Genomic DNA, 24,233 nt, shown 5'->3' with positions numbered 1-24,233 from the left:
TCCTCAGGCTTGAGTTATTTGATGGATAGGGTTCGTACGCACACTACCCTAGAGAGTGGCTATTTTTACCCATAACACTCTCCGAGCTCATTGTTTGACCGCCACTTCCGCCTTTAGGGGAGATACCCGAATGATGGAGGATGTTGTCAGTGTGCTAAATTTGATCCTTGTGGCAATCCTCTGAACCGTCTTTCTTGAATGGTGGTTCACTTATCTGAATGAATGGCTCCTCTGATTTTTCTTTGACGAAATGTTACCCAGATTTAAGGTTACAGGCGTCCTATGTTATTTTGTTTATCTGACAATGTGAGTTCAACCATTTTGTGCACGGGGATACTTAACGAGTTTGAGGTAAATAACTAAGTACTTTGGGGGATTTTAGCCGGTAGACATGAACCTGGACGATGTATTAAGGGGAATTTTTTGACTGTTCGGTAGGGTTAACAAGGCCTACATTGTTAGGAAGCTCAACGCTTTAAGATTATTGGCATCAGGAAGTTATGAAATCATGCCAAAAATCCCTATGCAGTAAATAATATCTTACCGGCTGTTGAACATTGGTACTTTGTGATACGTATCATATTGATTTCTGTAAGGTTAAAATTAAGTATGATTTGGAAGAAAATGGAAGTTATAAAGGTTTACCCGGATGGTTTACAAGTACGTTTGTGTATTGGCCTGTTCTGTGGACTGTAGAACAGTTTCACATTTTAACTTCTGTACTTGGCTAGCGCGCTTTTACCACTTGCTTGCATGTGCAACCTGTGGTACATATAAACGATGTCACGCACTTGAAAGAAATGGATCATTGTGGGACATTAAGGGCATTTTTGTTAAAGGTGATTATTTTTGAGAGGCTGAAAACGAGTTTGTTTTAAACCTTGAAGGGAGTCAAAGTCACTATACCCAAGTAGAGGACCTGTGGACCTATGGAAAAATGGTCGAATTTAATAATTATTTGTTTCTAATGGAAATACACTTAGCTGCTATATCTAGATTACATACACTCCACTGGGAGCTGTATTTCTCCCACCTCACCATCCATGTCACTTATCACAATTAAATGTTAACGTCAGATTTGATTTTTGTGTGGATGATGCAACAACGAACTATGATGAAAGTTTATCTATGCATTTGTGTAGTAGTTTTTTGGAGATCCACATACTACTGGTGCAGTCCTGTGATGGTCCTGTAAGTGTCTTATCTCAGCGTGTTGTTGATTAGCTCAGGGCTGTCAACCGCCCACGTCATCAAACATTGAGAATTAACAGGGAAAAAATGATAGATGACGTCATATCACACGACAAATGACGACGTCATTTGTGCCAAAAATGTACATTGATTCCAATCGACGTATAGCACATAAACAGTTCATATTTAGCCACATTATTGCTCAAATTACAGTGGCATACCAGAATTTATTGGGAAATGTTCCATGTTTTCAGTAGCTCAAACAACGCAAATATTTGAAATTTTATGGTCTGAAAGTCGATTCTACAAGAAATAGCAACATGGGGATTATCTGGGAGATATCAAGACTCTAATCTGGAGACTGGGAGATACGGTCCAAAATCTGGAGTCTCCCAGATTATCTGGGAGAGTTGACAGCACTGTTATCTGTGGGTATCCTGTTGTTCACATGTCACTCTTTTTGCAGAATAGGGATGTTTGTACATTTACCGGTACATGTTTTTTGATGCCATTAATTATCTACTGCTTACCTTTAGTAGCTGGTGATGGAATATGGAAGAGAAAGGAAGGTGTCGAAGGACGGGTGGGTAGAAGAAAGATGTCTGGGGTCTGGGAGTTTTGGAACTGTTATGCTGTATGAAAATAAGGTGACCATATAATATTTTATTTATCAGTTATGTCTGTAGCATAAGAGCAGTTTTACTTGGGTATTTGCCACTGGCCTCTCAGAGCCCCTACCCCATTAAAGTCATTTTTGTGGCCAAATATAAATCCCATCTTACATAGTCTGCACTTTCAGTGGGCAAATCTAATTTTCATGATCCCAACATAATCTCTTTCTATCTTAGTCACTGTATTTACCTTATCAATCCTCGAAATAGGTCATCCCAAAACTAATTGACCCATTTTTTAAAATTGAATGAAGAACACTTTTATTTTCACCTGGCCTACAGTACAATTAACATTCTGGTACGTTTGCCAACCGAGATGTGAAGAACTTTCAAAAAATCCAAATATGTGCAACCTTATTGCAGTAGTAACTATTGAAAATGCAGCCCATTATAGTCAATCCAGTCATGAAATGTGATCCCATCCAGTGGCACATCCCCATTATTTTCTTATAAGGAAGTACCCCTCCCCACAGCATTGTGGATGCCAGCAGATGTATAGAAGTATATTTGGGCCACCTAAGTTTGCAGACCACTGCAATCTGTGCGTGATCCATGCCCTTCTTATATATAAACCTTGGCTTTCTGAGGAATGAACATGCCACTTGAGTCATCATCATCATTGTAGGTCCTACAGAGCAGTTCTTCCTGTGGGCCCAGTGTTGTATATGGTTTAAACAGCATTTAAGGAGTAGACTTTTTTAAAGAATAACGCTGTGATGTTTGTTCACCATCATTAGGCTTTGATTTCATTACAGAAAGTGTTGGTCAAAGACATTTAAATAAGGATTTACTGCTTCAGGTCTCCAGATCAAAACTAACAGTCATGACTTGCATGTCTTGAGAACCTAATTCTAATAAAACATGAGCAACTATGCTCTTTACATTTTCCCACTTACCAATTTACATTATTGTTGTTTTCTGAAATGCTTCAGCCTATTGCATGTTTCCTATAGGATTTGATTTGTTAGTTTTGTCATTTTAGATTACCAAGGAACAGGTTGCACTGAAGCGATGTCGTTTGGACCTGAATTCTCGGAACAGAAAACGCTGGCAGCAGGAAGTGGACATTATGAAGAGGCTTGATCATCCTAACCTTGTGTCAGCAAGAGATGTACCACCACCACTGGATGTTAAAGATGATGAGCTTCCTCTACTGGCTATGGAATTCTGCTCTGGAGGAGATCTCAGAAAGGTGAAATTTAAAATTAGTTTTTCCCAAGTTTTCAAATACAAGTTTTAAGCAAGGGATGTTTTGTGGATCTAGGAATTTGGTGGTAGTTGGCCAATTTATATAGAACTGGTTTTGCTATAGTGTCTAAACCACCATGCCGCACGCTTTGAGTTCTGACAGTCCTTATCTAATACTAGAACACTTAAATGCCAGTAAATACACCCGAGAGAACTGATTAAAACAAATATAAAACCCCAAACCCAAGTGGGTAGTGAAACATGTGAAGGTTATGTAGTTATGTGGAATAAGATAAAAAGGATTTACAGAGCAGGAAAGCTGTTTTTAGTCAGGTGGTTAGAGGCATGGTGTGGTATATGAGGACAGTGTCCAAATGTCAGTCTCCTAATGCTTTTATGAGCTGTATGAGAATGCTGGACTGTTATAAGCAATGGATGCCCCACCTCTACAAACAGAGTGCCCCACGCATTAATAACAAAGGATTGACACTACGAGAGCAAGATGATCCCTGAGTTTGCGGAGAAATTGATTAGATAAGTAAAAACCCGCCAGCTTGGGGTGCATGGGGGCTTCAACCCAGTTGAAGGCTTGACTATCTGGGGCAGGGGGTGTAAAACTAAAGGCATGAAGAATAGCGGCGGTAGGGCATAACTTGCTACAGGGAATACAAGAAAGGGGATTTCAACCACCTGTTCACAAAACTGAATAGTCTTCCTCCAGCGAATGACAATGAGGGTACCCCAGGGAAAAACCTAAAATCTGCTTGAGCTGCTTGCTAGAATCAAACTTACCCCAGGGATGTAGGAAGCAAGAGAGCCTTGTGGAACATGCCATAAAATGCAACAATCTAAATCACCCAAAAGGAGGAATCAAGGCACAACTTAAAATTTAAAGTTGTATGAATCTGCAACAAAATGGCAGCAGTTATAACGGTCTCACTTCCGTAATCTGCTTGCTTATGCTATAACCTGCATGAATACCCAAAGGGTGGATGGATGGATGGATGGATGGATGGAAGGACGGACAGATAACTTTATTTAAAATGTGTCAGACCCATATAGCTTGGGAAAAAACCAATACTAATTTGTTTACTAATTAATTAACTAATTAACTAAGTGTTATGCTATAAGAGCCAAATTTACAAAACCTTATTGCTATCTGATTGGTTACTTAAAATCTTGTGACTATGTGCTATATAATTTGTAGTATTAAATATTATAGCCTGAGAAAACAGCGGACATTTCACGCTGCCACTACTGGTTTCCCCTCAAAATGACATCTGAGAATCTAGAGCAGAAATTCCATCCTGATGATGCATCACTACCCAGATCTTGGTAGTGCTTCTGATTGGTTGAAGCAATTTCCCACGTGGTACTACTAATAAGAAGCACTTAACCCAGATCTGGGTAGTGATGCATCATCAGTATGGACTTTCTGCGCTCGTTTATCAGATGTCATTTCACGGGGAAACCAGTGGTGGTGTCATGAAATGTCAGCTGTTTTCTCAGGCTAGTAATTTTACTTCCTTAGTGTATCTTACCGATGGCTAGTTAAAGCCCTCCAGACCCATGTACGCTACTTTGGGGGATGGTTTAGATTTATATTTAATCGAGTATCAACATCCATAACAATCAATAACATGTTTTCCTCATCAATTAAGGTATTGAATTCACCAGAGAGTTGCTGCGGACTGAGGGAAAACACAGTTTTGAGGATTGCCTCTGATATTGGTGAGGAATATTGCAATAATTTTGACTTTTGCTGAAATACACTGTTCCAGTAAAAATTAAATTTCCATTAGATTTAGAAGAATTGTGGAACAATGATTCTTCTCTGCCTTTAAGCATTTTGACCATTAAAAAATGGATTGATTTAACTTCTTATCATGATGTAAAGAAACCTAGGTGTTATGAAATTATAATCCTTAATATATTATTACAGTGAAGTTAAAATCAGACTCAGACTCAAATATTTCAGCCCCTGGCTATTTATGACTCCAAAACAACAAGGCTCCCAGTTACCTTCAGAATAAATACATGTAAATGTAATTGCTGTTTTTCCTTAGCTGCTGCAGTAGAGTTTCTTCATGGTCATCGAATCATTCATAGAGACATCAAACCTGAAAACATTGTAATAAGTCACATGGATAAGAAGGTGGGATAAATTAGCTGACCAGACAGCTGGCCCACCATTCACTATCTCAACCAGCCAGCCAGTTATTTCATCAAGCACTTAGCTAGTCTTGAATGCAGCCAGCCAGTAAAATAGTACATTTTCAGCTAGACAAGTGACCAGTGGCCATCCCTTTAATTTGATTCCCAAAAGCCAACCTGCTACTTAGTGGCCAGCCATTTAGCCAGTAACTCAGTCTTTCAGTCAGTGGATGACTCAATCAGGAGAATCTATCAATCAATCAGGCATTTCTTTTAGTTTTTATCAGTTGGACAGTTGTTAGCCTAGGAGAAAGTTAGTTACTAAATTAGTGAGAAAACTCCACCAACACCAGCAAACATGCTTCCTTCCCTGCCCTCCTTCCCTACTTTCGTTCTTTCTTCATTTATTTACTCAATGAGTCATTCCTTTTTCCATTTCTTCCTTTATACTTTCTTTCCCTCTGCTCATTCTTTGGGATTCATTGGCCAGGATTGCTTAACAAGCCAAACCTTCTTCTGAGTGAGGGGCTACTCCTCAGTCTTTTCTTTCTTTTTTCTTTCCTCCTTACATTCTTCCTCTCCTCCACCTTCATTACATGTGACCTTCTCACCCTTATTTCCCTTTCTCTATGTTTTATATCTTTGCTTTGTAGGTGGTTTATAAACTGATTGATCTTGGTTATGCAAAAGAACTTGATCAAGGAAGCCTAGCCAGTACTTTTGTAGGAACACTGAAATATTTGGTGTGTGCCCATTGAAAAATATTCATGACTACTATATTGATAATAAATGTTAATGACTATTATTTTAATTTATTTTTATTACATTTTAACCTCACCAAGAGCTGCCCAGCCCAATATATTATCCGCATTATTCCCGAGCTGGTGCCCTGCCAACTAAAAAAAGCCAAACAAAAAACAAAACAGCTGTTTTGGCACATCAGATGATGTTCTATTTTCATGGCCTGGATAGATATCTATCCAGTGGCTATCTATCCAATGTAATACATACTTACGACCAATGCCTAAGTTGAAGATGCTTTCAACTTCTTGTCTTACAACCGAGTACAGCGCAGCAGCTACTCTCTTTGGCTGATGTCTTAGATTGCCTCTCCTAATATTACAAAGGATAAATTATATTCTTTTTTCCTTACAGGCTCCTGAACTGTTGGACAGAGTGCAGTACACAAAAACAGTATGACAGGATTTTTTATCTGTTCAGTTGAATGTCTGCAACTAAATGACAATTGTTTTCATTACTTGTCTGTGTTGACAAATGCTTTTCGCTCATCTGAGATTAGCCAGGCAGCCAGAGATCACTTGGATTGACCATGGTGCATTAAATGAACTGATGAATCCTTTCCCAGGGTGGATTTATTGGTTCGTTTGACTTGCTATGATCAGAGTGATCTTGGATCACATCCTGATCATCTCAATGCAACGTTGTTGTGTTCTTGCAGGTTGATTACTGGAGTTTAGGTACTATCTTGTTTGAGTGCATAACTGGGATGAGGCCATTTTTGCCAGAACTTTCTCCTGTTCAATGGTATGAAAGCATTAAGCAAACTTTCTTTTGCCGCAAACACATATTACCGGTAATCCCACGTATCTGTTTTAAGTTAGTGGGTATAATGCAGGAGTGCACATTTTTCCAGTAAGAGCATAATTAAGTAGGCAGTATTTTTACGTTGTTCAGTTTACTACTTAAACTTAACTTAACAAGACAATTTTGACACTTTATTGACACTTGATGAGATTTTTCATGGATATACACTTTGTGATAAAGTTAAAGCTAAAAAGTCACAGCGTTTCGACCTCTCAAAGGTCATTTTCAAGTGCAAGCTAAATATAAAATTAGCATACATGTAAATATATTATGAACAGTTAAAAATAGTTAAAATAGATAAGAATGCAATGAACAATAAAATGTGATAAAATAAGTGATATTCAGTTCAATTTTGTAAAATTGAAAAAAGAAACTTCCTGGTGATTTTTAGCTGTTTTCTGTTTCACGCCCACACTGATGCAGCACCACAGCAGGGTTGTCTCCAAGTTTAAAAATTGTGGGGGTATATGCAGTTAGTACGCGAAGAATTGAATCAGCTTAGAGGTTCTTCGGTTTTTTTTTTTCGTATGTTTTTTCTATGAAAGTAGCAGGTGGTCATACCCATAGTAGCCAGAAGAAAACGTCATCTCCCATCCTTAGTGACAGATCTAACACTGTTTTAAAACTAACCCCTTTCATCGAAGGTTCGTTTTTTGTGTTAACTTGCACTGGAAAGAAATTGAACAATAAACATTTATGCAACATTGATTTCACGTGAAAGCTTAAGTAAACCTTGCAATATAAGTCACCTGCTGCTTTTCCATTCTTCTTAGGCACCATGAAATTCAAAAGAAAGACCCAAAAGACATCTGTGCCTACTTCGATGTCAAAGGTAAGACAGTAACATGATTTACTTTTAACTTTTAATGGCAACTTTAAGGCAAATTGTCTTGTTCAACTTGAAGCCCTCCTTAATTTTCTGCTCACGTCTATGTAGAGAAGTTACTTTCTTCTTCTTTTGTCCGGTTTAGTACTCTGTTCTTCATTGCAGTTAACTTTTAATGGTCAAAGCTGTATTATACAGGACAATTTCTACAAATAAAAGATATTTAGTTTTCGCGCAGTTGTGAATTTGGGAGTCACAATAGGCAAAGGCGCTTTAATGCTTTGGAAGGTAACTGGAACCTTGCAGCGGCCAAATGGAAGTTTTTGGATTGCATTTCTGAATTTGGGAGGCATAATAGGCAAAGGCAATTTAATGCTTTGGAAGGAAAGCAGAACCTTGCAGAGGACAAACCGAAGCTTTTGGGAGTTACAATAGGCAAAGGCGCTTTAATGCTTTGGAAGGTAGCCGCAACCTTGCAGAGGCCAAACGGAAGCTTTTGGGAGTCACAATAGGCAAAGGCACTTTAATGCTTTGGAAGGTAACCAGAACCTTGCAGCGGCCAAACAAAAGCTATTGGGAGTCACAATAGGCAAATGTGCTTTAATGCTTTTGAAGGTAACTGGCCGGGAACCTTGCAGCGGCCAAACAGAAGCTTTCGGGAGTCATAATAGGCAAAGTCACTTTAATGCTTTGGAAGGTAACCAGAACCTTGCAGAGACCAAACGGAACCTTTTGGGAGTCACAATAGGCAAATGTGCTTTAATGCTTTGGAAGGTAACTGGAACCTTCCAGCGGCCAAACAGAAGCTATTGGGAGTCACAATAGCAAAAGCACTTTAATGCTTTGGAAGGTAACCGGAACCTTGCAGAGGCCAAATGGAAGCTTCTGGGAGTCACAATAGGCAATGGCACTTTAATGCTTTGGAAGGCAACCGGAACCTTGCAGAGGCCAAATGGACGCTTTTGGGAGTTACAATAGACAAAGGCGCTTTAATGCTTTGGAAGGTAACTGGAACGTTGCAGAGACCAAACGGAAGCTTTTGGGAGTTACAATAGGCAAAGGCCCTTTAATGCTTTGGAAGGTAACTGGAACCTTGCAGAGGCCAAACGGAAGCTTTTAGGAGTCACAATAGGCAAAGGCACTTTAATGCTTTGGAAGGTAACTGGAACCTTGTAGAGGCCAAATGGAAGCTTTTGGGAGTCACAATACGCAAAACCGCCTTAATGCTTTGGAAGGTAACCGGAACCTTGCAGAGGTCAAACGCAAAAATTTTGGATTGCAAGGTTGATGGTTTATTTCATAGCCAGCATTTTCACATGCAGTTGTTCAACTATCTCATGATATACTGCTGCCAAATCCACTAATATTTCATTGTTAATGTTTTTCCTTACTATCACTGTATTACCTTACAGCAAGATATGAAAAACTCGTTCAATTTAAATTACATTGTCACAAATTCCCCATTGTTATAGTTATTAATAACGTTAGTGTTTGCTTTCCAAAAAAGTATGCGTGTTTTGTTCTTTGATATATTAAACGCTAAAAGGCCTGTACATATTAATGCAAACTTAATGTGCTGATGAACTGTTGCATTTTTGTTTTCAGGAGAAATACAATTCTCGTCTGTCCTGCCAACCCCCAATTCTCTCTGCAGGTAACTGTGATAATGAAAACAACAACACACCAGTTGTTAAACCAGATCAACATTGTCATTCAAACCCGTTACTTTTTTGATGTCATAACTAAGTTTAGTTTGACAGAATGATTGCCGTTTTTGTTGCATTTGTAGCACTTTTGTCGGGCTGTAAGTACTGTCATATCAATCCTCTAGCAAGCACTCCTGGCTTCTGATCAGTTCGCGTATATATGTATGGTTATCCTTCTGCTCGCATCAAAATTACACCTGGAGACAATGTTTTTACTGTTGCTGCGCCAGCTTTATACTGTGAAATTAACTTTTTAAACCTGCATGTTTATAGGTTTATAGATGTTTATTTTTATGGACAAGTGTGAAGTTTTGATGATTTGGCACATTACAATTGTACATTTTTATTATTGCTTTACGCCTTTGCTTTTATTTCTATAGCAAATTGTTACTTAACCATCCAGTGGCAGATCCAGGGGAGGGGCCTGGGGGGCCCGGCCTCCCTTAGTTTTGGACCAAACTGAGGCCCAAATGGCCGAAAAAATTTTTTAGAAGACCGCCCCGCCTCCCTTATCTCAAGGTCTGGATCCGTCACTGCTATCCGTGACTTGTTTATGATGTAATCATTTAGTAGTGTCTTTGTACTATACTCTACCATTCGTTGAGAGGGCTTCACCGTACAGTAACAACACTAACTTAAATACTTACATTTTACTTCTACCGGCTGCCTTGTTCTAAAGGTTAGCAAATCATGGTGTACATGGCATAATGCTTGCATTTTGTGCAGCCTGAGTATCAGGCTTTCTTTTCTTCTTTTTTCTTGGGAATTATGAGGAAGGAAGAACCCCCCGCCCCCGCTAAGGAGGGTTACATTTTGTGTTAGTGAGAAGCTCTGATGCTATAAAGGCCTTTAAAAGTTTCTTCTCTTGTAACAGACAATTGCAAGACAAGTTTGTAATCTTACTCAGACTGCTATTGTTTTGGGACCCCAAAGAGCGTGGAGGCTCAGTTCAGGAAAATGGAAAGAAGGAGTGTTATGATGTACTTGAAAAAATAATGAAGACTATGGTATGTAATTTCCACAATCTGTAAGGCTTTTAGAAATTAAATTGCTATCTCTGCCATTCTCTCAATAAATGATAAAACGTTTTCTTCTTTGTAGGTTGTACATGTATTCTCAGTCAGTACTTCAACGATGTTGTCATTTGAAGTTTTCCCTAATGAAACGTGAGTTTAAAATATTTCAAGATTGTGATTATATGTCTATGTTACAGCTGAAAATTAAGTTCAGGTTAAAATTTTCTAACCTAGGTTAATTTTCAATTTCTTTTGTCTCCTGGTCCTTATTATTCATAAATTGGGGTTAGGAGAGAAAGAAAATTGAGAAACAACCTACCAGTAGGTTAAAAAATTTTAACCTGAAGTTTTTTTTGACCTGTAACATCTATTACCAGACATTAAAGGCATATATATTAAACGGGATGTTTTGTCAGAAACTTGTTAAAATTATGTACACTGCAGTTACCTCTTTTCTCACGAGATGTCCTTCAACACAAAAAGGTCGATTCTAAATGAATTCTGGAAGGAAAGTCACAGAATGTAGTTATAAACTGCCCATGGTCAAAGGCAAATGATAACAAGTTGCACGCTGGCAGCTTTATCACAGTAATTTCTTCTTATAGAATTGAGGATCTTCAAGTGAAATTGTATGAGGTGACTGAAATAGATAAAGAGGACCAACAACTGCTAGCATATTCAGGGCAAACTGTGGACCCAACAACTCCTGTAATGGATATCTGTAAGAAGAGTAGTCAGGTATGAAAAAATCTGTTTTTGAACACAATACTGTGTTTGTTAAAGAGTCAGTGTATATCTCTTTTCATACCGCGGTAGATGTTAAAAAAAAAACCAGTTAGATCTTGAGAAATGTGATGGAGTAATACACATGATTACAATGAACAGTTGCTCAGGATTCGTTGAAAGTACTCGTTTTATGGTTAATCCTGAACCGATTACTGATTTAAAAATCCATTTCTTGTTGACACTGAAAAACACACCTTTTGGTCTGGTTTTCTCTAAAAGGTTGAAATATGGACAATTGTGAGCAGTGGGGGTCTTGGAGATCGCCCCAAACGTTTTAAAATATGACCACTCGCAGAGGGTTTATTTGTATGTAACGTACTGTACAAGGGCGATAGACTTTGCACTGATGTTGTTTATTAAGCGCTGTTCTTACAGGAGGATGAGGACTGCGCACTTTTGCTTCTGCCTACAAATATTAAAAGCTTTTCCACAGCAAGGCCAATACATTCTATGCCACCCACAGTGAAAGGAATGGGTAAGATAACATTACATTAACCGAAACTTAACTACACACATGTAACGTTATTTGGAGTGGGTGGTAATTTAAAGTTCCAAGAGCTGATAAACCTGTGGCCTTCTATTTTAGCGTCCAACACTAAGTGGAGACACCTGTCACGTCAGTCTAGAATTTGCACATATTGGTTTCTTGGGGAGAGGGAAAAACTGAGTACCCGAGGAAAAATCCCTCGGACCAACAACAACAATGGTGGAAGGCGAGTTCTTTCACCAGTGCGTTATCCCTGCTTTCCCTCCATAAAAATAACTGTGACTCTCTCAGCGTAGACATCTCCTCTGAGGTCCGATGTTACCGCCCAGCAGGTTTATTTGCTTGCGTCAATTGAATCTTTTTCACACTTGTTCAAAAACTATACTTGCACTAGATGTCATTTTGCAAAGTGCGGTTTGAGAAACGAGAAGAAAAGGTACTCTAGATGGTATCCACATCACCTTGCTTGAAATTTTTATTTTGGAAATATTTAGTTAATTACAAGCGTGTTAAAAATGGAATAATAAAACCGAATCTCCTGCAGCACACACTTAGTACATAGCCCAGGCTAAGGAATTGCGTTCTTTTGCAATAAGAATAGACCATGCATTTTCGAGGTTCTAGTAAAGAACGTCGGTGAACTAGCTTGCTCTCAGGGCTGATTGGGGAAAACAATTTAAAAATTGTTGTAGGTAAAAAGATTTCTTAGTAGGCAACACTGTCAGCTATAGTGGTTCCGACTAACTTCCTTGAATACTAAAATGATCAATATTTTTCGCTGTTAGTTAGAAAATGGGGCGTCAATGAAGGCAAGCGTGCGAAAACTAGCTTTAATAATACTGGGAGTCTATATTAGAAACCTAACATTTTTTCTAATGTTTATTTTCAGTCACCGAACCTAAGACAGTGATGTCATACGAGGTAAAATAGTTTTCATCAGTGGTGTGAACTAGATATTAATGTACGTTTGAACTTAATTTGTTTCCTAATATTATTTGGATTTATCTTTCGTCCAAACAACGACAAGAGTGAAGATTCTGCTTTTTTTACAAATTGGGTTAACTCTTTGCTTAGTTCGTTGGTTATTTAACACTAGGGAGCTTGAGTAAAGACGTTTATGAGCGACGCACGTCAACCAGAAGTGGACTTCTTGCATTCTTGGGCAATGCTTTTGCCCAAATCGTGGGACAAATCGTCTTTGCAATACAAATTTGGTAGCGTCAATGTATATTCACTACTTTCGCATAGACCAGAATGCACCTTGTTTACCCCCCCCCCCCCCCCCCAAATTTTGCATAACCATTGTTTTTCAATTTTTGGGGGGCGGGGGAGAGGAGGGGGTAAACAAGGTGCGTTATGGTCTATGTGAAAATGCTGAATATGGGAAAAGGCCTCACTTCCGGTTGACGTGCGTAACTAAAAAACGTCTTAGCTTAAGCTTCCCACTTGTCTCTACGGGAACAGTGGAAAGCACCAAGAACACATTAGGGAGTTTAAGCAACAACAACGGCGACGGCAACGAAAACATCACTTAAAAAGTGAATTCGCGGTGCTTCAAACTTTATCGCGCTTTGTTCCATCTCGTTTGTTTCGTCAAATGTTGGCAAATGCTTTTGGAGTTGAATGCTAAAGGACTCTATCAAAATTCAGAAAGAGAAAAAGAAAGTTGTTGTCTTGTGTTCCCGTCCTCGACAAAACGTGAATTTAGGCACTTTCACGTTGTTGTCGTGCAACGACGGCAAAGCAAAGAAATGTGCACGTGCAAAGTTGCTGTTTTGCTTTTGCCGTTCTCGTTGCCGTCGCTGTCGTCGTTGCTTAAGCTCCCTGTTGTGTAAAGTTTGTGTTTGCTGGCAATTTTTCAAGTCATAAATTTATCAAAATAACGTTGGTTTTTTAGGAGTTAAAAAGAGCCTTTGCACAGGGAGTAAAGTTCTGTCAAGAACAGCGAAAGATCAATCGGCTGTTGATGGAAGGTTTCAGAGCAGTTCAGTGAGTTGAAATATTACCTTGTAATTTATAATTGTAATTTGTTCACCCACGGAGCTTTTGGGAGTTCTTAAGAACCCGTTGAAATGTTTCCGTGTGTTCCAGATCGAGTTGGAATTTGGAAGGGTTGGTTTTTGAGGAGAGGGGAATTCCGGAGTACCCGGAGAAAAACTTCTTGGAGCAAAGGAGAGAACCAACAACAAACTCAGCCCACATATGGCGTCGACGCCAGGATTCGAACCCAGGCCACATTAGTGGGAGGCTAGAGAGCTCTCTTACCACTGCACCTTTCTAAAACTCATAAACGTTTGAGTTTAGCTCCTGTGTGGAGCTGCCCTACAACATTAATAACAGTTGGTTACCTGAAAACTGATAAAACTCGATTCCTTTTACCTTTTACGTCCGGGCCAGATCACGAACAAAAAGCTGCAGTTCTACTGCATGAACGCTTATTTAATTTATCTTATTTATTTACTTGCCACACAATACAAACATATAATATGAGTAGAAAAAGAGAGGTCACAAGGAGATCTAAGAGAAACTATATGAAGCATATACGAGCGGTAAGACGTCCTCAAACTACGGGCTATAGTTGTTTACATCAAGTGAAGCAAAAGATGCCGTTAATTCTTAGATGGAAACGATTTAAGATCGTTTCTCATATAAAATTGTTTACTTATTAATTTAATCTTTCTGTCGAAAGCAACCTAACAGGTTACACGCTATCTCTTGTTCATTACTTAAATATCAGTGAAGAAATATGTTCTTTTTCTTGCCGTATTGAAAGGAAACAAATTTCCTTCCTCGGGATCAGAATGCTTTTGTAAAGCTCACGTGACAAAACATCAAACTCCATTAGTAAAGATTCCGCAACCAAATCGAAAGTTCAAGCTTAAAATGAACCTCAATTAAATCAAAGTATCTCGAATTGCTTTACTAAAATATTCTTGTTGTTAGTTCATTTGTGATAACTAGCATTTTAGAAAATGAATAACCTTAATATTTTGTTTTGTAGGTGTGATTTAATCTACCTGTCGCAGTAGGCTCACTGCCTTTTGTTTCATATTCCAATTTTTCTTACAGGATTTCATTGTTGCATCTAAATTCTAAACTTGGACAGTTGAAGGATGCCCTTATGACGGAACTACATAAACTAGAGGCCAAAGTAGACTTTTTCAAATTAAGGTATAACTTAGAAGAAAAAGTAAGTATTTTAGTCTCACTAAGAGGTCTCTCTTAGACCTCACATCCACAAATACCTTTGAAATTTATGTTTTTCTTCTTTCTCAGTTTACAGAAAGATTTAGAATGTTATGCAGAAAATATCAGCATCATGAAAAGTAAGTGCCACTCGTCTGAGTGTAAAGGTAGCGGTACTAGTTCGCTGGGGCCAAGAAAATGTCTGAAAGGAAAAATTTAAGTAAAGATAATAAGGTTACGAATCCCAGAAAACAAACCCAACTAGCGGTAAGGGCGAGGGATGAACAAAACGAGCTTTCTTCGCGCTATGCCACGCTACCTTCATCTGTCCCTATAGCCTACGGTTGAGAAACCTGATGAAAATCTCAGTGATTATCAGATGTCCCACGATTTGAAAAAAAAAATTGTATTTGATGTAGATGGTTTTATCCTTTTGTCAGATGACAAGATTCTGAGGGGATGGAAAAGGGCGCAGAAAAAAGTGGAATCATTGCAGAATGTAAGAGAAAGATTGTGCTGTTTATTTTAAGAATATTTTGTCAAGGATGGAACTTCGTCTGTCAATAATGTAAATTCTTCTGTCGAGAGTAGATCTTCATAACTGAAGAATGGAACTTTGTCTGTCAAGAATGGAACTATTTTAAAAAAAACTGCGTTTGTCAAGAATGAAACTGCACCTGTCAAAAATGGAATCTCGTTTGTCACGTATGGATGTTCGTCTATCAAGAATGACGCTTCCTCTTTCAATAATGAAACTTCTTCATTCGAGAATGGAACTTCCGTCTGTCAGGATTAGAGCTTCTTTTATACTACGTCTGTCAAGAATGGAACTTGGAACATCATTTCACTTTTGGCTTCGCTGAAATCATAATTACATCTTTTTAAAGACGTTTCAAAAAGTCAGTAATCGTTATTTTAAATATTCTACAGGATGATGTAACACCGCTCAAGGATTTAACATCTTCGCTACAGAGTAAAGTGCTTGAGCTACAAAAAAGTCCGTATTCAAGCGGGACACCCTCAAAGTCTAAACTGGATGGAATGTAGGTAAAATTGTGAAGTATTGACAACTGCTTGCGTATCACAAACATTCAATGTAGTGTCAATCGATGAACATAAATAATCACTGCCAGACTGCACTTATTTTAACACTATTGACTGTATTGACCATTGACACACTGTAAATTGTAAACCATTTTGCAATTTTTTCATGCCTTATCTTATTCATAACGCCATTGCTCTTGAATTACTGGAAAATTCAAGCAACACATTCATACATTTTCTTTTAGGGCCGTTAAAAATTCCTTTTAAATTCTTTTTTTTTCTACTCCTGAAATACTTCTTGAAGTTTTATAATTGCATTGAATGAGTCGCCTGTTGGACCTTTTTTTTAGGAAATCAGATCACGCTCAAAGAATTTATTCAACCTCTTGGGTCTGGAATAGGCAATTGGAATGGGCTGTTTGCACGATGACGTTGTTTTACTACTAAGACCAGAATCCCTTAGGCCTTTGCTTTTTTGTGCAAATTAGGGCTTTTGTTATTGAAACCTCGCTGGGATGACCATATTTAAATGTGAAAGAAAAAACGAAAAGGATTCTGGTCGTAGTAGTAAAATGACGTCATCGTGCAAATGGCCTATTCTGTCCAAACTCTAAAAATAGGCACCTTAAGCAAGGCGACGACGACGGCAGTGAAAACGTCGATAAAAAAAATGAATTTGCGTTCTTTCAAACTTAATCGCGTCTATTTGGACCTGCTCAATATGTCAAATGCAGGCCACTTTTCATGGAGTTGAATTCTTAAGGATTTTATTCAGGTTCAAAAAGAGGAAGGAAAATTCGTCGTCGTATGTCCACTTCCTCCATAATACGTCAAATTAGGAGGTTTCACGTCGATGTCGTGCAGTGGTCGTCAAAGAAATGTAGTAAAAAGCGTGATGTACGTGCAGAGCTGTTGTTTTGATCATTAAACCTATTTGGTTTTTTTTAAGTCGTCGTTGTGGTCGTCGTCGTAGTTGCTTAAGCTCCCTAATATTAAGTTTGTAATCAACGTATTGCTATGGTCATTCAACCAACTGTTCTTTACTACATTATTTTTAACCCTAGGTACGATCAAGCTGTTCAACTTTATGAGGACTTAAGACAAAGTTAGTGGTTAGAAAAGTTAGAAAACGTAGCCTACGTTTGTTACCGAAATTTGCACGCAGTTTAAAAATAAATGGAATTCTTTTTCCATTATAATCGACGGTCCACTAGTTGGGCCAAGAAGATTGACCGTATAAAATCTCAGTCCATTCCCAACATTAACATGAGAACGGGCGATACTATCCTCATGAGTACAGTAGCTGCATATTGAGTCCATTTCATAAAAAAGGGCGAACACTAAAGTCTTAATATTCCTATTTGTCTACTGTAAATCTTTGTATATTTCCGTTGTAATCGACTAGAGGTCTTCCACGATCGATTATCGCGTCGGTTAAGGTCTGTTTATTTTTTTACTCAGGTTCGCCAATTTTGGCAGGGTTACCTCAACAGCCCCTCCCTCCATGAGAGATAGACCACCACACCGGGGCCTACTTCTCCTACTCTTTACGAACAGTGTGTGAATTCCTAAGCTTCCCAGAGAGTTTTACGTATGCAAGAGTTTTGAGACGGGGCTTAGAGTTTATCGTTCTTATCCGAGAAGATTAGAAAGTCTAACCGTTTGTAGATGTCTTCCCAAAGCGCAGTGAAATGCCCCGAGTGTTGGTCTGGCCGGGGTTTGAACCCGCGACCTCCCGCCCAGCAGACCGGCGCTTATCCAACTGTTCTAACCGGGCGGCAGTTGTCGATCAAGGATCGATTATAATCTTTGAGAGAGGTTTTGCGAAACCAAACGTATGTTAGGTCAGCCTCAAGCTCTCAAAAGTTAACTGTTGTTCAAAGCGTGTAGAGGACGCAGACCCATCTCGGGTTGGGTGGGTAATTAAGGGGTTGATGTCACTTTGGGGCAGTCTTGAATTGATTCACTGTGGTGAATTCAGTTAATCCAATCAAATAAAAAGATCTACCATAATGGGAATTCACGAGTTATTTCTAACCGAGCGTGAGTTAAGAAAGATGTTTGGGACCTTGTCTATCATGTTCAGCCCATTGGTAATTGGTATTATACTCTGTATGATTACGAGATGGCTCTCTATTTCTTTTTAAATACAGAAACACTTGGGTATTGAAACTTGCGATCGTATGTGGAAAAATGTTTTGATTATAATTACCAGTTCCTCTAAAGCGCAGTAAAAAGACATGTAGAATGGTAGATATATTTATCTCTGGTATATTCTCCTTGGTGTAAAGGAAAAGGCTAAGGTATTTAACAGGGAAGGCAGAAAACAGTATTCAAAATGATCTTCTTGGGTTAAAGTACCGTCTAGCCTAGATTATCCCAATGATCTTTTAACAACGTCATTTTACAGGTGACAGGCGACCTTCGGATTCTCAAAAAATGGTTGCAGTTATATTACCATTTCTTGCCCAGAGAGAAAAGCTTCACAAGGATATTTTTACTCATTTGAGGTACAATAACACCTAGTCTTGCCTAATAAAACCACACCTAAACATAAGTTGCTTTTTCTTCGTCGTAGTAGCAAACTCTTAGAAAATAGCCCCAATTGATATACACCTCTAAAAATGAGGTAAAAGATGGATTCTTGTAGTTTTATAACCGTTATGATTATGACGCATTTCTGTGCGCTCACTTCACGTCTCGAAGTCAATCTGGTAATAAGGCAGACTCGTTTGCAGTCCCCACCCAGCGATAAAACGTTGTAAACTCGTAGCCTTTAAACGACTTAGCGATCTGAAATTTGCAATGACAGCGACTTTTTTGCCGTGAAAGCAATGGAGTGCTTGACCAGGTAAAGACCTTACTAACTGATGGTTCTTTATTTTCTGTTACTTACTTTTAGCAAAGTTATTTCCTGCAAGAAGGAAATCCGCGGTCTCATGACACGTCTTCAAGAAAAAAAATCTAAACTTGTGGAACAATCGGAAGATCTTGCTGAGGTTTGTTTATATTCCTAGCTGGTACTTATTATCAGGGACTCTTGTTCTCGCTCAATTACCGACCAAGTTTGAAACTTATCTCGTCCCCTGGCCTGACTATTTCGCAAGGCTTATGCATTTCGGGTTACGTGGTCCGAGCAAGTTTGTGTTTGCGAGGTCGTCTCGGATCTGTCCCTGAAAGGCATTGACCGAGAAGGCCTTGAGAAAGGCCGTGCAGAGACAAGGCCAGTAAAGAACATTTCCGATCATTTCTCCTATGGAAAAAGAAAACTATTTATGTTAAAAGTAGCTGGCCTGAGAGAAACATGAAAACTGACTGCTTCTGTTTTTCTTCCAGATGCAAAGACAAAGACAAGTTGATCTTTGGAAACTAGTTCAATCAAAGGTTGTTGATTTGATATGATCGTATTTTGTATTTGTTTGATCCTTCATTTGTTGTTTACTCACTGAGTGAGCGTGTAGGTTGTTGGTTTTCGGCCACAAGTTCTTCCCTTGTAGGTTTTGTAACGCGCTCCTTTCACACCACGCAGGGAACACGTTAGAAAGGAAAACGGAACTGGGCCAAGTTACCTTTTGCAAAGACTTCTGGGACTGTTACTGGGGACAGGAAAAAAAATTGGCCAATAGCTGACCGGCACGTCGACAATAACGATCCGAAAGGTCTTTTTTTAAGTTAACTCAGTCCAGCTTCCTTCTGGTTTCTAAAGTGACGAAAAACAGCGCGCTTGATGATTAATGTTGGTTGTGAAGAACATACTCCTCAAGTAGCATACAATCGAACAATGCCTTCTCCATATATGGGTTTTCTTTTGGTGGGAAAACGAAGAGTTCATGTTTTGATCTTTTCAGTAATTGACTGATAAAACAAAAAACGGCCACTTACCGAAACTATTCTTCAAGGTCAAACGAAAATCGCTCTATCGCTAAATAACTTCTGTGCCGTCATCGAGTTGTAGATTACAGTATATGTGCACAATATTTGCGTTAGTAGACTGTCCATAGGTGTGATTCCTTCTCTTGTTTCTCTCTTTCTTCGCGCTAGAAACAAAGGCGACACGACAGGCGTCGTACATCGAGTGGATCGTACTCTTCCCTTTCCTCGCTCACGTCCTCTTGGTATGTAATTATAATTGTAATTTGTTTACCCACCAAGGACATAGGAGTTCTTAACAACTCGTTTAAACGTGTCCTGATCGAATTGCAAGTTGGAAGTGTTGGTTTTTTAGGGAGGGGAAAACCGGAAATACCCGAAGAAACACGACAGAACCAACAACAAACTCAACCCATATATGTCGTTGATGCCGGGATTTGAATCCGGGCCACATTGCTGAGAGGCTAGTGATCTCACCACTGCACCACCTTGCTGCCCAATGTAACAGTCACAAGTGTCACAAAAATTCCAGATCTAATAGGCCAGCACTTTCTAATTATCAAAATTCATAATTGATTCCGAGGCTGAGGAGAATAAAACAAAAGAAATGAATTATATATCCCTGAATGTCAATGCTATTTCTTTTTTGGATGTTTGTGGATGTTGCGGAAACTGTTGTTGCTTTGCTTTTGTTATGTGGTCTGGGTATTGTTAGAGTCTTTTTAGTCCTTTGTCATTTGGTAATCACATCCTTCCGCAACATCAAGAAACGATCAAGTATGAATTTTAATTATTTCGAAATGTACCTATTGGTAGTTAGTCCGTTGTGTAGGAGCTGCTCGTAAGGTCTCTCCTGATTGGTCGCAGGAAACAATGACATGTCATTCTTTCAATTGTTTCAGTATTGTTTGGGGTCAGGGTTAGGCACCATTGGTGACTTCTCTTCCGAGCAACTGCTACATGAGCCTAGTTAGTAGTATAGTGTGCACTAAATTTACCTTTTAAACACTAGTAAACAGTACGAGACTACCCGTTCTGCTCTGGGGTTATAGTTGCTGTCAAAGAAGCCCTCCTTGTCAGCGTCGCGCTAAGTATTTTACATTAGTTTAAGCGTCTTCAGTTGAGACTCTCTTTGGTTATTTCCCGGGAAATGTAAGTTGCGACGATCGCGAACAAGTTTGACGTTAGTCATACGATGAAGGCAAAGAAATATGCCATAGAGTGCGCTGTCCGTTCACAGTTTTTCTTTTGCTAATTAAAGCTCTTTACTTTTTTTACTTTCCTCGTTTCTGTAATGGTCCTGATTGCTCGAGCTTGCTAGTAGCGTTACCACGCAACACAATTCTTAATATGCAACGATTTTGTTGAGAAACTGACGATTTGCGGCGAAAAACGAGCGACAAAAACGATGTCGGTGGGTACCCATAGAGAGGTTCTCAGTTATCTAGAGGAAAATTAAGTAAAGTAGCCAGTTACTGAAGACTTATTCTTTTTTCCAGTTGCAGTCCAGATTCTATTGTTCTCATGGAGGAAAGTTGCAAAAATTTTGAAAAGTAAGGCAAAAGTTACGCATTTTGTGATTAAGAGTACATCAAATGCAAGAAACGTTACGTGAGCAAATAGTTTAATGAGTCAAAATAAAGCGCGCCTTCAGTCCTTAATGTACATGTAGTTTGCGAGGCAAAAGACTATGGGCGCGATCCATTCGCAAGGTAAACCGAATGTCTGTCTCATTTGATTTTGTTCACATCCCAGGATTTTCGTTGTAACTGTTCACATTTCAGAAATTCATTTCACGTTTGGTGGAAAGTTTCCTATTCATTCTTGCTTTCAAATTCCCTGACGTTTTTCTCGAGTAGATCGCGCCCTCTGTCTCCATAAACGCCCTCCTCCCTCTTTCCCCGCTTCGCGTCATTTTCGTCTCCTCTTCCGGTTTCGGCGCGAGTATAATGGCGCGAAAGAGGCCTCTGTGGAGGAAAGGGCGTTACATTACAGTTCCTTGAATCGTGTCCAGTTACCCTTCGTGCTTTATTTAGGCTCTGTCAAGACGTAACGCTTCAGCAGTGGTGGGTGAGCCAGGGGTTCAGTGCCCGCACCTTACTTCCGGCCAAACTTAGGCCTACAGAGCGGAGAAAATTAGTTTCAAGGCCGGCCCCTCTCTTATCTTTGGGACTGTATTAGCGGGCCCCCCAGTTACTTAAAGATCACCAGGCACCAAATATCATAGCCTACTCTCAAGCTCTCCATTCAGGGGATATCGTGACAAAATACGCTCGAAGTTACACCACTCGAAGTGGAGACCTTGCTCGCACGCTACAAATATTATTTACTGTCATATTACTAATTACACTTTTTATGACTTGTAGGTTTGCCGAAGAATTAAACAAACTTAAAATCGATCAAATGAATGACCTTGAGGTACTGTACTCTTCGTAAAAAAGGCTGCATAAGTAACTCTTCAGATAGTAACCGTGTTCGAGTTCCTTACTTTAAGTTATGTGCGGACCGACTTTTATTTTTTTCGTTGACTTTGGCCCTGGTGCAAAAAACGAGATCCAGGTTAATAGGCTATTTCTGAGTCCCGGAAACCCTCACTTTCAAAGCGAGGCTAAATAGAAAACCTTTCTTTCTGGTTATAATGAGTTTCATTTGCATGAGAATGAAAATGTTGTTTTCATGTCAATGGCTGCGCACTTAGCCTAACTTTGAAAGAGAGGTTGGAAGCAACTCGGAAATTACCTATTGGGCGCTTGGGAGGTCCTTAAAGTTTAGCGGCCCGTACAGTAGAATAGGACAAGCAAAGTTGGCCAATCACAGGGGACGTACTAACTGAGAAATATAAAAGCTAAACTAAGGTCCTCGGAGATCTTTTTTCTTATCATCGTGAGCTTTTAATCCTTGTGTTTGATCATGTAATGACATTGCCACCTGACATTTAGTGCCGATAATAGAGCTTAAATCGTTTAAAACAGCAATCATTTTCTTTCAGGCTCTTGAATGGGACTTTTTGGAGGATGAAAGTGATTGCGAAGACACAGCAAGTGTATAAACAGAGATGGAGATGCGTTTGTTTTACGAGAATAGCCCATTTTCGAGTTCGCTATGACCGCTGAATCAAAGAAGTGAAGAAGCATTTTTTACAGGCTTAGCCTCCATCTGAAGTAATATATTCACAAATTCCAACGAGAAAAAGACCTGTTTATTACTCTGTCTATTGTGTATATTCAAATTTCAAACACTTACTTGCCAGAATTTCTGAATATTTTACTTCACATCAAGGCTAACCCTGTATGAATGTGTCGTTAATGTTTGTATTCAGCGGTAATTTTTGATTCGAAACTGGACTATTCAATTTTGTTGATTGGTTGTTGTTCAGACTAAATCAGAATTTTTGTATTATGGACTATTGACACCTATCATTGCTATGTAATGCAAATTCTGATTTGATTGGTTAAGAGCCTAGGCATTATAATGTTCGAAATACGATTATTTTGAAATTTAGCTGCCGTGGAACCATAGTTAGTATTGTATACTGGTTGTGAACCCCGAAAAATTACAAAGAAGAAGCACGATATGATGAATCCGTCACGTGACACCAACCGTGCACGAGTAAAAAAGTGGCCAACGAAGTGAGCGATCTCTTTAGTTTAAGAGACGATTTTAATTGTATTTGAAACTGTTTTTTAGCTAACTACTATGGTGACACACCACCGCTTCTTTTGTGTCAGTGCGTTGTAAAGAGTAAAGTATTGGTATATTATAAGCCCTTTTGTCATTAAATGACATGCAAATGAGAGCCGAGTATTCTCTAATTTACCCATATTTGGAGTCCAGCTTTTTAAATTTTGCTTTTGAATTAGTGTCCTCTAGCAGGTCTGTCTCTCTAACCTTACCACCTGATTATTTTAGTTGAAATTAAAGATGATTAAAGGAGTTTAAATTATAGATGGTTTTTCGTCTGTGTCAGACAGAATTTGAACTTGGAAAAAGTATTATTATATCGCTGAATCTGCGAGCGAGCAAGCGACATGGATAAGACCCTTTCAGGATTTCTTTCGTTTGCCCCGCAAGAAAAAATTCTCTTTTCGGCCAAATAAAAAAATCCCTTATTGTCTAAGCTTATACTGTCAAGATAACTGGACATTGGCCTGATTCTTTTTTGCGTCTTTATAGACCCCTTCTTCTTTCGCGTAGGTAAGTGGTGACAGTAGTATTGTATAGAAGGGATGAAATTAACCTTTTTTGTGAAGAGACCCATTACTTTCCCTAGGAATACATTAATGCCGATTTCTGTATAGCCTTTTGTCTTTATGTCATAAATAAACGGATGGAATCTCATTAAGATAAGTTCATGTGCTATTTTTTGCCGTTTTTGCATAACTAGGACGTGAAGTTCCCTAATTTTACGTTTAACTGAGGACGTAAACAAGCGAGGACGAAATTTTATTCTTCTTTCTGTACTTGGATATTGTCCCTAGGAATCGACTCCAGGAGGGTTCGCCT

At 39.0% G+C, this 24,233-nt stretch overlaps 1 protein-coding gene across 2 annotated transcripts; it reads left to right on the top strand.

Moving 5' to 3' along the window:
• The first annotated feature begins 106 nt into the window (after positions 1-106).
• LOC140928560 (inhibitor of nuclear factor kappa-B kinase subunit beta-like) lies at positions 107-23,673 on the top strand. 2 transcript variants are annotated; one of them, XM_073378320.1, is made up of 28 exons: positions 107-306; positions 1,731-1,838; positions 2,845-3,054; positions 4,712-4,781; positions 5,117-5,205; positions 5,858-5,947; positions 6,360-6,398; positions 6,664-6,749; positions 7,583-7,641; positions 9,241-9,289; positions 10,216-10,348; positions 10,443-10,507; positions 10,963-11,095; positions 11,519-11,618; positions 12,520-12,551; positions 13,528-13,619; positions 14,700-14,801; positions 14,907-14,956; positions 15,257-15,315; positions 15,747-15,859; positions 16,925-16,965; positions 18,271-18,370; positions 18,763-18,859; positions 19,197-19,244; positions 19,902-19,975; positions 21,230-21,283; positions 22,097-22,148; positions 22,720-23,673. In XM_073378320.1, exons 1-28 carry the CDS (start codon positions 283-285, stop codon positions 22,777-22,779), a joined length of 2,229 nt encoding a protein of 742 aa, XP_073234421.1. In that variant the 5' UTR covers positions 107-282; the 3' UTR covers positions 22,780-23,673. The 2 variants fall into 2 exon arrangements, with proteins under 2 accessions (XP_073234421.1, XP_073234420.1); XM_073378319.1 differs by having other exon boundaries at positions 107-351.
• Positions 23,674-24,233: the final 560 nt, after the last annotated feature.

The sequence above is a fragment of the Porites lutea genome, chromosome 2 (genome assembly GCF_958299795.1).
Source record: "Porites lutea chromosome 2, jaPorLute2.1, whole genome shotgun sequence".
NCBI classification, from domain to species: domain Eukaryota; kingdom Metazoa; phylum Cnidaria; class Anthozoa; order Scleractinia; family Poritidae; genus Porites; species Porites lutea.
This window is presented reverse-complemented; position numbering and strand designations above follow the sequence as displayed.